This window comes from Melanaphis sacchari, unplaced genomic scaffold (assembly GCF_002803265.2).
Source record: "Melanaphis sacchari strain LSU unplaced genomic scaffold, SCAv2.0 Contig596_pilon_pilon, whole genome shotgun sequence".
Lineage (NCBI taxonomy): Eukaryota > Metazoa > Arthropoda > Insecta > Hemiptera > Aphididae > Melanaphis > Melanaphis sacchari.
In genome coordinates this window covers 50,930-61,709 of record NW_020271419.1, presented here as the reverse complement: position 1 = coordinate 61,709, position 10,780 = coordinate 50,930, and the positions used below count along the sequence as shown (strand labels likewise).

At 29.9% G+C, this 10,780-nt stretch overlaps 5 protein-coding genes across 5 annotated transcripts; all 5 read left to right on the top strand.

Annotated features, from left to right (window-relative positions):
- The first annotated feature begins 1,079 nt into the window (after nucleotides 1-1,079).
- On the top strand, nucleotides 1,080-2,887 carry LOC112600005. The gene is made up of 4 exons (XM_025347133.1): nucleotides 1,080-1,398; nucleotides 1,489-1,644; nucleotides 1,711-2,086; nucleotides 2,728-2,887. The coding sequence occupies exons 1-4, from the start codon at nucleotides 1,080-1,082 to the stop codon at nucleotides 2,885-2,887; spliced, it is 1,011 nt and encodes a 336-aa protein (XP_025202918.1).
- Nucleotides 2,888-4,160: 1,273 nt separating this feature from the next.
- On the top strand, nucleotides 4,161-7,779 carry LOC112600004 (zinc finger MYM-type protein 1-like). Its single transcript, XM_025347132.1, has 6 exons — nucleotides 4,161-4,347; nucleotides 5,114-5,227; nucleotides 5,287-6,397; nucleotides 6,457-7,034; nucleotides 7,145-7,306; nucleotides 7,394-7,779. The coding sequence occupies exons 1-6, from the start codon at nucleotides 4,161-4,163 to the stop codon at nucleotides 7,777-7,779; spliced, it is 2,538 nt and encodes an 845-aa protein (XP_025202917.1).
- A 627-nt stretch (nucleotides 7,780-8,406) lies between these two features.
- Nucleotides 8,407-9,212, top strand: LOC112600003 (zinc finger BED domain-containing protein 5-like). The gene is made up of 2 exons (XM_025347131.1): nucleotides 8,407-8,538; nucleotides 8,655-9,212. The coding sequence occupies exons 1-2, from the start codon at nucleotides 8,407-8,409 to the stop codon at nucleotides 9,210-9,212; spliced, it is 690 nt and encodes a 229-aa protein (XP_025202916.1).
- Nucleotides 9,213-9,239: 27 nt separating this feature from the next.
- Nucleotides 9,240-9,894, top strand: LOC112600002 (zinc finger BED domain-containing protein 5-like). Its single transcript, XM_025347129.1, has 2 exons — nucleotides 9,240-9,750; nucleotides 9,887-9,894. The coding sequence occupies exons 1-2, from the start codon at nucleotides 9,240-9,242 to the stop codon at nucleotides 9,892-9,894; spliced, it is 519 nt and encodes a 172-aa protein (XP_025202914.1).
- A 302-nt stretch (nucleotides 9,895-10,196) lies between these two features.
- LOC112600007 (zinc finger BED domain-containing protein 5-like) lies at nucleotides 10,197-10,526 on the top strand. Its single transcript, XM_025347135.1, has one exon. The coding sequence runs from the start codon at nucleotides 10,197-10,199 to the stop codon at nucleotides 10,524-10,526; it is 330 nt and encodes a 109-aa protein (XP_025202920.1).
- Nucleotides 10,527-10,780: the final 254 nt, after the last annotated feature.

Genomic DNA, 10,780 nt, shown 5'->3' with positions numbered 1-10,780 from the left:
ACCCGTAGGTGAATGTTGACGAAATTGTCTTTATGCGTTCATACACCGGTGATTGTTGACATTTACAGTCAGTGTTTGGTAAATGTTGACCACACTTGAAGCACTATGTATGTAAAATGTATTTTTGTATTATTTTGTAAAATCAAGATGTTATCGCCCAGCTACAATATGCATTGGAGACGTTTGGACGTTAGTAATGTTATCGCATGAGACAATCCGATTGTCAATCGTTTTCTAGATAAAATAATATAAATATACCCTTGTCAGTATCGGATGCGTATTCTAAACCGAGCGCAACAGTTTAGTGTAATACAACGGGCCTTAGTGTAATATTTTATTAATATTATACTTGAATTAAAACTAATAATGGATAAAAGTATAAAAGATATTTTTTATGAAAAGTTTAGTGGACTTTTATTAAAAAAATGGAAGATAATTGTTTTTATTTAAGCACTGAAAAATATAATAAATATATAAGTGAAGTTAAAAATGCTAAAGCAAAAAAAAGTAAACAACGAAGTGATTACAGACGATTAAATCGATTTGACGTTATGGATATTATGGATAATCATAAACTAATCGTTCCGTTAAAAGCAGGTGAAACTAAAATTATTTACTATGTAAAGAACGAAGAACTATACGACATTATGTACGAAGCTCATTTAAAAATTGGTCATGGAGGGCGAACCAGAATGATGAACGAATTGCAGAACAAATTCAAAAATATAACATATGAAGTTGTTATGTTATTTTTAAGTTTATGTGTTCAATGCCAAACCAAATAAAAAGTTCCGAAAAAAGGTATTGTAATCAAACCTATTATAAGTCGTGAACTAAATTCCTGGTGTCAAGTAGACTTGGTAGATATACAAACTTGCAAAGATGGTGAATTTAAATTTATATTAAATTATCAGGATCACCTAACCAAATTTATTCAATTATGACCTCTAAAATCTAAAACTGCAGAAGAAGTTGCACATCACTTATTAAATTTTTTTCTTATTTTCGGTGCGCCAAATATTTTACATTCCGATAATGGACGAGAGTTCGTAAATAAAGTTATATCAGAGCTGTGTTCAATGTGGGATGGTGTGAAAATTGTGCATGGTAAACCACGCCACAGCCAAACACAAGGATCCATCGAAAGGGCAAACCAAGGTTTCCAAAATATACTGAGAGCTATGATGGAAGATAATGACACTACAAAATGGTCAGAAGCATTACCATTTGTCCAATTTGCGAAAAATACAACGTATCATCAAGGTATAAAACAAACGCTATACGAAGCTATGTTTGGCACTAAAGCACAAAGAGGTCTTTTAACATCTTCTCTTCTACGAGAACAAATAGAAAAACTAGCAACAAAAGAGGAGTTAGAACAAATACTTCAGTCTGTAAGTAAATATAAATTATAAAATTATAATAAATATATTAATATGCATAAAGTGTGATCGATATATAGTAACTAAATAAGAATATTTTTGACAGCCCCTCAAACTGACCCAGAAAGTAAAGGAAGTGATGAAAATGAAGTAGAGGAAGAGTATAACGGTAAAAGCGACGATAATCTTGACAATCAAGCAAATAATGATGAAGATAAGCTCAGCGATAAAATTGATGGCAAAAACCAAAATGAATTATTAAGTATGTAATTTAAAATAATAATACCTATTACAAAAATAATTCAAACAAATATTTTGTATTTAAAAGACATAAATGAAAAGAAGGAGAATACAATTAAGAATAGAGCTTTGGCACTAAATGGACTTCAAACACAAGCAAGTGTAATGCTGCGATCGTCGAACCAAAAATTTCCGCCTGCTCAAGTGGGTGATACTGTTCGAGTGCGAGTTCCAGATATCGATCGAGGACGTATGGATTACCAAAATATCTTGGCTGTTATAATGGACGTTGATAATGACTTATACAAATTAGGAACAAAATATAGGATTATTAGTCAGCTGTACACTCGAAATCAATTTGCAGTGTGCAAAGAAAAATTGATATCGTTAAACGACGTTTTATCCAATCAGAAAATGTCTTTGAGACAGGTATCGACAGCTGCTTCCAAAAAGTGGTGGCCAAGGTTATATACGATGCAATTGTAAAAAAAAATGTAGTACAAAAAAATGTAATTGTAAGAATGGAGGAATACTTTGTAACAGTAAATGCCATGATAGTTTACCGTGTTGTAATAAATAAAACTTAATAAAGCATATGCTACCTAAACTTAAATATTAAAAAATTAATTTGTTCAACTGTATATTTATTTATGAATTTATTAGCTATCTAATATCTATTTGATTATATATGTTGTCGTTGTCACACATGTCAACATTCACTAAATAGCTATTGCGCATGTCAACAAATACTGGTAAATGTCCGCATTGTGAGACATTTGAAATAATTGATAACATTCACCAAAATGATTAGTAAATGTCGACATACACCGGTGACTGTCAACATTCACTGCTATGCGGTCATACACCTTAAGAGGGCGTCAGAGTAGAAAAAAATCAACCGTAAAACATGCTTTCGTACTTCCAATAGTTCTCAGGCCTCGTTGATCGTAGAAACATGATTTTGGTATCAAAATAATCACGAGAAGATGTACTAAATATTCTTGGAACAGAATTTAAAAATATTTTTTCTAACCAATTTTATTTGTGTTTGAAGTTTGTAAAATTTTCATTTTTTTAAAAAATTATATAAAATCGGCAAATTTAGATATCAAAAATCTGTTCCAAGAATATTTAGTACAACTTCTCGTGATTATTTTGATACCAAAATCATGTTTCTACGATCAACCAGGCCTGAGTACTATTGGAAGTACGAAAGCATGTTTTGGCAAAAAAATTATGAATTTGCCGTCGTCATGTGCTGCTAAAACGATTATAGCGGCAGCGTTCTGAAATAGTACTTCTTTCACCACCCCGCTTGCATAAGCAGCCGTACCGCATCATATGTCAAAACTGGTTATTTATCGTATCCGCGCACGGGTTATAAATAGCCAAATACGTCAATACGAAAATAATAATTTTGTCAATGAATAATATTATTTTATTTTTCGATGTTATAAATCGTATTCTTATTACTATCGTATTTTGCGCAAAATGGAACTACATAATATTATATTGTAAAATTGTCACACATCAGCTAGAAAACGTACGATTTAAACAATTTTTTTTTTCATTTATTATAGACAATTGCTCCATAAAATTAGCGTATTGATATTCAAGACGAATTTTTTTAAATTTAAATTAGTTGAACTGTATAAGTAAAAAAAGGTAGCCAAGTGGGTGTCGCTCTGCTTTACAGTAGGTTACAAGTGAGCACTACATACCTACTGGATTGTGTTAAATTTGAATTCAGTGTTGTATAAGACAGCGTTTCCCAAAGCTGTGGCGTGTAACCTAGGGTCCAAGTGTTGCTCAAGCAACACCTTAAATATTGGTGGGTGGGTACTGGGTGGGTATTGCTAGAAGGACAATATTATCACAATAATAAACTAATTAAGTGTTTATAGAAAAATACAATATAAATATAATTATAGTATTTGAGTAGTGAGTGTAGTGTAGAGTAGTGTCATAGTGAGTACCTACTTATATATGGCTATACAGGTACCTAGTATTATTATTAAAACAAAACGATAGTAGGTATATTATAATTTATAACTAATTTATCATGAGTACTTAAAATATTTTATAATGCCTAACCGAGAAAATGATAATAAATGATAAAATAATATCCAATATTACGATGTAAATCAAAATAAAAAAATATCAAATTAGTAATGACGACATTACGTAATGATTAGATTAGAAGACAAAAATAAACGGGACCTTCTGGCTTCCACTAGTTCCACAGAAAATCTATTTTTAATTTTTATACATATTGTAGTTAATGGAATATTGGATATTATTTAATCGAAGTAATTTGTCAGTTGCATAAACTGCAAAGCGCAAGTTGTCACAAACTAACATCAGAAAATTCTAAATGCATAGTACGTAAGTGCGTTACTGCGTTCACTGTGTTCTTGTCTTCTTGGTTGTAGCCGTAAATCGTAATAGTGTATTATATGCCTATAGACTAGTGTAAATTATTGTACTATTATAGGTATATTTTATAATTTTTGACTTTTGTCAATAAAAAAAAACATAATGTCAGATTCCAATTACGCTGCTTGTTTATGTGGTAAAAAGCGATTAAAGTTAAATGAAACAAACTGGAAAAGACATTTGACTTTTTGTAAAGTCGCAAAATTAAAAAAAAACAATACCGTTGTCGATGTACATAATTTTTTTACAAAAAAACGTAAAATAAATAATGAAGATGTACCAGAAAAAGGTAAGTACAACTTTATAAATGCTCATACTATTGCCTTCAAAATATTTGTTATTATCATTAAAATTATAAATAGTTCTTATAAGAAAAAACAAAATTTCAGTTTTAGAGAAAAAAATAGGTACCTAATATGAAATATATTTTTACGAAGACGTGTTTATTGTCTTAATTAAATAAATATAATTTACAATTTTATAAACAATAAACTCATAATATTATTCATTGACATTTGACATTGATCATACCCGCTGGCCACCACCACTACCTACCTACATACTTTGTTAATATTTTTCTAGAACTTGAGTTTATATTTTTATCATTTTTTTAGACATTGACTTAAATTTAATTGGTAAAATTGAATCAACTGCAGACAATTGTGACTCTATCTAATCTTCATTTCTTTTAGTTGAATAAACCATTTCACTTCTTTATAAATTGATTTATAGTTTTAAGTTTTAAATTACAATTACCGAATTACCTATAACCAAGGTACCTATTATAAGTTATAATTTAAACACTTAATTACTTAAGACTTAATCTAACAAACTAATACATATAATTTTGGATAAGTTATTTATTATTTTTTTGTTCAATGTAATTTAAACTTTAAATACAATTTTTTTCCTCTAGAAATGTACCTATTTAATATATCAAAAAACAAAATGTTTGTCTTGTCTTATTCATAAAACATTAAAATTATAATATAAATTCTATTTTTTTTTTTTAGACATTGACTTAAATGTAATTGATAAAATTGAATCAACTACAGATAATTGTGATCAAATAGATAAATGTCAATTTAATAATTCAACAACAATAATTGATGCAGTACATTCAGATAGTATTCATTTGGCTTCAGTCACTTCAGATTTATCTCGGTCTGGTATGTGAAATTTTGGATTCCTATTTCCTATTATATAGCTAACTTATTATAATTCATAGGTAATGATTTTAAGTCTAAACAACCAGTTGGAACCAATCATGTAGACTTATCTAACGATCCCGATAAATATAAAATGCTTGTTGATTTATCACCTACGATAGTTGATTTTTTAATTAAAAAAGGACCTATGCAGCCAACTGTTGATGATCTTCCTACTCGTGTTTTTCCCAAAGATAAATTTGGCCGCAGTTTCCAGACTTCATGGTATTGGAAATCTCTGCCTGGTAATGTAAATGTCAGAAGAGATTGGCTCAGTTATTCTGTATCAAGTGATAAAATGTTTTGTCATCATTGTTTATTGTTTGGGCGCAATATTAACAAAGCATGGTCTGTAGACGGAGTTGCTTCGTGGCCGAGAGCTTTGCAAAGTATGCAAATTCATGAATGTTCAGAAGCACATATTGAAGCTTCCCTTAAATTAAAATTGAAAAAAATATCATTACCCATACTACCTTTATTAGAAGAAAAACATAGACGAGACAAAGCTATTAACAAAGAGATTGTTCTGGACTTGATTGATATTACTTTTTTCCTTGCAAAAAACTGTATTGCATTTCGTGGACATAAAGAAAGTTTAAAAGAAGAATTGGGTAACCGAGGAAACTTTTTAGATTTAGTTCATTTGATGTCTAAACGTTCACCATGCCTTGCTTCTTATATAACTAAATTGCAATTATCGACAAAAAAACAAAACGTTAGTCTTATTTCAAATATAAGACAGAACCAGTTAATTGGATCACTTGCTTCAGCAATAAGAACATCAATACAAGAAGAACTAAAAACTGCTCGGTTTTTTAGCATATCAATTGACTCAACTTTTGATTTATCTAGGAAGGAACAAATTTCATTTGTTGTACGCTATGTAAATTCAACAGTTGGAACTGTATCTGAGCGGTTAATAGCGCTAAGAGAATCATCAGTTACGACTGGCTTTCAATTATTTAATATTTTTGAAAAACTATGTGTTGATTTATCTATTGATTGGGAACAGTATTTAGTGGGACAGTCTTATGATGGTGCTCAGAATATGAGAGGTGAATTCCAAGGATTAAAAACTTATGTACAACAAAAATGTCCGTCTGCAACTTTTATTTGGTGTCACGCACATAGGTAATTTACATTTTAGTTTTTATAAATACTATTCTTTTATAAATTTTTTTTTCTTTTAGGCTAAACTTAATTGTTGCCAAGTCTGTTGGTTGCAATATAAATGCCATAGATCTTTTTGGTAATCTAGAGTCAGTATACAATTTTATATGTGGAAGTAAAAAAAGAGTGGCTATTTATGAAACTAAACAAGATTGTTACTGCAGTAAAAGAACTCGTAGGCTCAAGCGAGTTGCTACAACACGTTGGATGTCGCATGGATATGCCCTTGATTCAATATTAGAAACATTTGAAGCTGTCATTGAAACTCTAGATGATGTCAGGAATAATGAAGGCTGTAATGACCAAAGTACTGGACATATTGCTGGTTGTCTTATAGAATACCTTCTTTCTAGACGGTTTTTGTTAATCGCATTTTGTTTTAAATACATTTTTGAGATTCTTGGACCAGTCAACATTTTATTACAAAGTAAGGATCTTGACTTACTTTCGGCAATGAACAGCATACATAATGCTCAGCTAGATATTCAGAACCTTCGTGATGGTAATATTTTTAATAAGATATTGATTGATGTTAATAATTTTATAAACAAGTTTAGCCAATTTGAATTTTCTGATAAGCTTAATCAGAGAATTCGTCGTAAAAAAAAAAAATGCCAGGCGAAGAGGTTTCTGATGATCCTATAATAGATCCATTAGAAAACTTTAGAGTCAATACATTTTATGTTTGTTTGGACATAATAAATTCAGCATTTGATGAATACTTTGATAATAGTTCAATTGGAATTTATAAAGATTTATCATTGTTCAGTAAAAAAAGGCTAGATGAAGTAAAAAAGAATCCAGCATCACTTCCAAAAGATGCTTTTTCAATGTTTTGTAAGGTTTATGGAAAGTATGTTGATCAAGACTGTTTAAACAAAGAGTACATTCATTTTTCAAAGATTTTTACCTCATTTGAAGAAAATATTAATCTGCCCAAATATTTGCATGGAAAAGACCTCATAGAAAAAGAAGGAGAAGAAGAATTTTCATCAGAATCAGAATCAGATAATGAAATTGAAATGGAACCTAGAAAAGTGATTAATGTAGGGAGTATGAAAGCACTGTATCAAATTTTTCATGCTGGTAACTTGGGTTCAGTGTTTCCAACTCTTAATAATGCCCTTCAAATTGCTTTGACACTTCCTGTTTCAAGTGCTTCTACAGAACGGGCATTTTCAAAGCTCAAAATAATTAAAACTCGTTTAAGAACTACCATGAATAACACACGTTTAGAAGATTTGATGTTAATCACATGTGAACAAGACATGTACAAAAATTCAAACAAAGTTTTAGAAATCTTTGCATCAAACAGTACTGAACTATGTAAAATGATAATTTAAATAAAATATTATAATTGCCTAATGGATTTTTTTATTTATATATTTTTTTAAAAACCGATGCACAACTTGCGCAAAAATGTAATTTACTAAATTAAATTAGTACATTAAATAATAGGAATAAAATTTAGCAACATTTTATCGGTAGGTACTAGGTATAACAAAAGTATAAGGGGTAGGTCACCTAAAATTATTTGAGCAACACCAATTTTTTTTTGGATACACGCCACTGTCCCAAAGTGTGTTCCGCGGAACCCTAGGGTTCCGCCGGACTATCTCAAGGATTCCGTCAGATGTATGTGATGTCGAGAAAATTATTTAAATTATATTTGGATTATTTATATAAAAAATATTATTAGTTAATATTTATAGTAGATTTGTAGAATTTAGATAAGCGTGTCAAAGCGATTGCCAGTAAATTGTGCGATAACTTATAAAAATAACTTATGTGCACGAGTTCGCTTTCGATACGATCGAAACATTATATCCGTAATCGTAATGAGTTAAAATTAAGAGATTATGATTCAGTTGGCATATAGTTTTCATACGACATACTTCGTGTACGTTGTTACTGCGTTATTAATTATTATTTATTATAAATACAACATAACTACAAATAAAAAGTTTGCCATGCATAATTGGCTTAAAACAGGACAGTTGTTGGCCAAAACAACAAGTAATAATATTGATGAGACTGTGGCGTCTTCATCAACAATAGAATCTCAACAAGTTATATTGAAAGATGCTATTCCTAGTTGTTCGGTAAGAAATTTGAATAAAATTAGTTAATTTTTAGTCGTTTCCAGATTGTTATTATAATTATTATAATTATATATTATAATATTATATTGTCATTATTATTATTTAATTTATTTTAGATTACTAATGTCATTGAAAAGAATTCTCATAGTAATATTTCGGAAAAAAGTATAGTTGTACCTGAAATTATTGAGTTAAAATCTTCGAAAAAGAGAAAATACGATGAATCCTACCTTCAATTTGGATTTATTCCTGTTGGTACTGTAGAAAGGCCTGATGGACAATGTGTTATTTGGAATGTAATTCTTCAGAACAGTTCTTTGGCACTTGCAAAACTTAAACGACACCTCGAAACCAACCATCCAAATTTGATGAACAAGGAAATGGGCTATTTCAAAAAACGTAAAGAAGAACATAATAGCAGCTTGTCTGCCTTACATAAATACGCGAAAAACGACCGTGAAAATGCAACAGAAGCATCATTTATTTTGAGTTACAGCATTGCTCGTGCTGGTAAACCACATACAATTGCTGAGTCTCTAATTAATCCATGTATGACTGAAATAGTTCGCTGTATGATTGGAGAAGAGGCTGCTAAGAAAATTGCAACTGTTCAATGCTCCAACAACACTATATCTGATCGGATACATAAAATATCAGACCATATTGAAGATTAACTAATAAACAGGTTGAAAAATAGTAACATGTTTGCTATTAAACTTGACGAAAGTACTGACGTTGCTGGACTTTCAATACTGCTTGTTTTCGTGAGGTATATTTTTGAAACATCTATCGAAGAAGATTTATTGCTTTGTACTCCTTTGGACACAAATACCACAGGTGAAGACATTTTTAAAGTCATCGATAGTTATATGAATAAACATCAGGTTGATTGGGTTAAATGTATCGATGTATGTAGTGATGGAGCTGCAGCTATGGTTGGAAAAATTAAAGGAATCGTGACTAGAATAAAAAATGTCGCATCAAAATGTCACAGTAGTCATTGCGTTTTACATCGCCACGCTCTTGTTAGTAAGAAAATGCCATTGGAGTTAAAACAAGTTCTTAATGAGGCTGTATATATTGTTAACTATATTAAGAGTCGTCCACTCCAGTCTAGACTTTTTAAAAAAGTATGTGAAGAAATGGGTAGTGAGCATTATTCACTTCTTCTTCACACTGAAGTCAGATGGCTTTCAAGAGGAAAGGTTCTAAGTAAGTTGTTTGAACTGCGCGATGACTTAAATATTTTTTTTTCGGGACAAAATTTATCAATATCTATGAGTTATTTCGAGTTATTACATGATGACCAATGGCTTATAAAATTAGCTTATCTTGCTGACATATTCAGTAAACTGAATGAAGTTAACAAGTCTTTGCAAGGAAAAACAATAACAACATTCGTGGTCAGAGACAAAAATATAGCATTTAGAAACAAACTTAACTTTTGGATTGCATGTGTAAACGAGAATAATTTTGAATGCTTTCCTCTCTTGATGGATTTTTTAAAGGAAAACGAATTGCAACTAACAACTAATATTAAAAAAATTGTTATCAAACATGTGGAAAACCTAGAAAAATCATTTTCTCAGTATTTTCCTGCTACTAATAATGACGTTGATTGGATACAAAATCCTTTTGTGAACCAAAAAAAACCTGAAATGTTATCCATGCTCGAATATGAGCAGTTAATTGAAATTAAAAGCATGTCATATTTAAAACAGAAATTTGAATCTGGATCTTTAAACGAATTTTGGATTGAACTTAAGGACGAGTACCCATCCCTAGTTGAAAAAGCTATTTTTACTTTATTACCTTTTGTAACAACCTACCGTTGTGAGGCTGGTTTTTCCTCTTATGCGTATACAAAAAATAAATACAGAAATAGATTGAATGCCGCTACAGATTTACGAATTCAAGTTTCAGATATAAAACCTAATTTTAAAAATATTGTAAATCAAACAATGAAACAGTTTCATTCTTCTCACTAAAAATATTAATAGAATATATATTTTAAAATCTAATTAATTATAGTTTTTTAAAAATAAATATTTGTGATAGTTAAATAATAAATGTTTGTTATTTAAATAAATAAAATTTTCATTGAAAATTGTTTTTTAACTAATTGTAATTAACAATAATCATTAAAATATTTTTTGTAGTTTTTTTTTTTTTAGAAAAAATGGAGTTGAGTTGGAAGTAAAGACATTAGGTTTCCGCAAAACACAAACTATTTCCTAAGGGT

Bases quoted from the DNA above. Each gene is read 5' to 3' on its own strand.
- LOC112600004 (XM_025347132.1), top strand. From the start codon at position 4,161: ATGTCAGATTCCAATTACGCTGCTTGTTTATGTGGTAAAAAGCGATTA. The intron at 4,348-5,113 runs GTAAGTACAACT...AATCAACTACAG, and splicing joins TGAAGATGTACCAGAAAAAG to ATAATTGTGATCAAATAGAT. The intron at 6,398-6,456 runs GTAATTTACATT...TTTTTCTTTTAG, and splicing joins ATTTGGTGTCACGCACATAG to GCTAAACTTAATTGTTGCCA.
- LOC112600005 (XM_025347133.1), top strand. From the start codon at position 1,080: ATGTGGGATGGTGTGAAAATTGTGCATGGTAAACCACGCCACAGCCAA. The intron at 1,399-1,488 runs GTAAATATAAAT...TATTTTTGACAG, and splicing joins ACAAATACTTCAGTCTGTAA to CCCCTCAAACTGACCCAGAA. The intron at 1,645-1,710 runs GTATGTAATTTA...TGTATTTAAAAG, and splicing joins AAACCAAAATGAATTATTAA to ACATAAATGAAAAGAAGGAG.
- LOC112600003 (XM_025347131.1), top strand. From the start codon at position 8,407: ATGCATAATTGGCTTAAAACAGGACAGTTGTTGGCCAAAACAACAAGT. The intron at 8,539-8,654 runs GTAAGAAATTTG...AATTTATTTTAG, and splicing joins ATGCTATTCCTAGTTGTTCG to ATTACTAATGTCATTGAAAA.
- LOC112600007 (XM_025347135.1), top strand. From the start codon at position 10,197: ATGTTATCCATGCTCGAATATGAGCAGTTAATTGAAATTAAAAGCATG.
- LOC112600002 (XM_025347129.1), top strand. From the start codon at position 9,240: ATGTTTGCTATTAAACTTGACGAAAGTACTGACGTTGCTGGACTTTCA.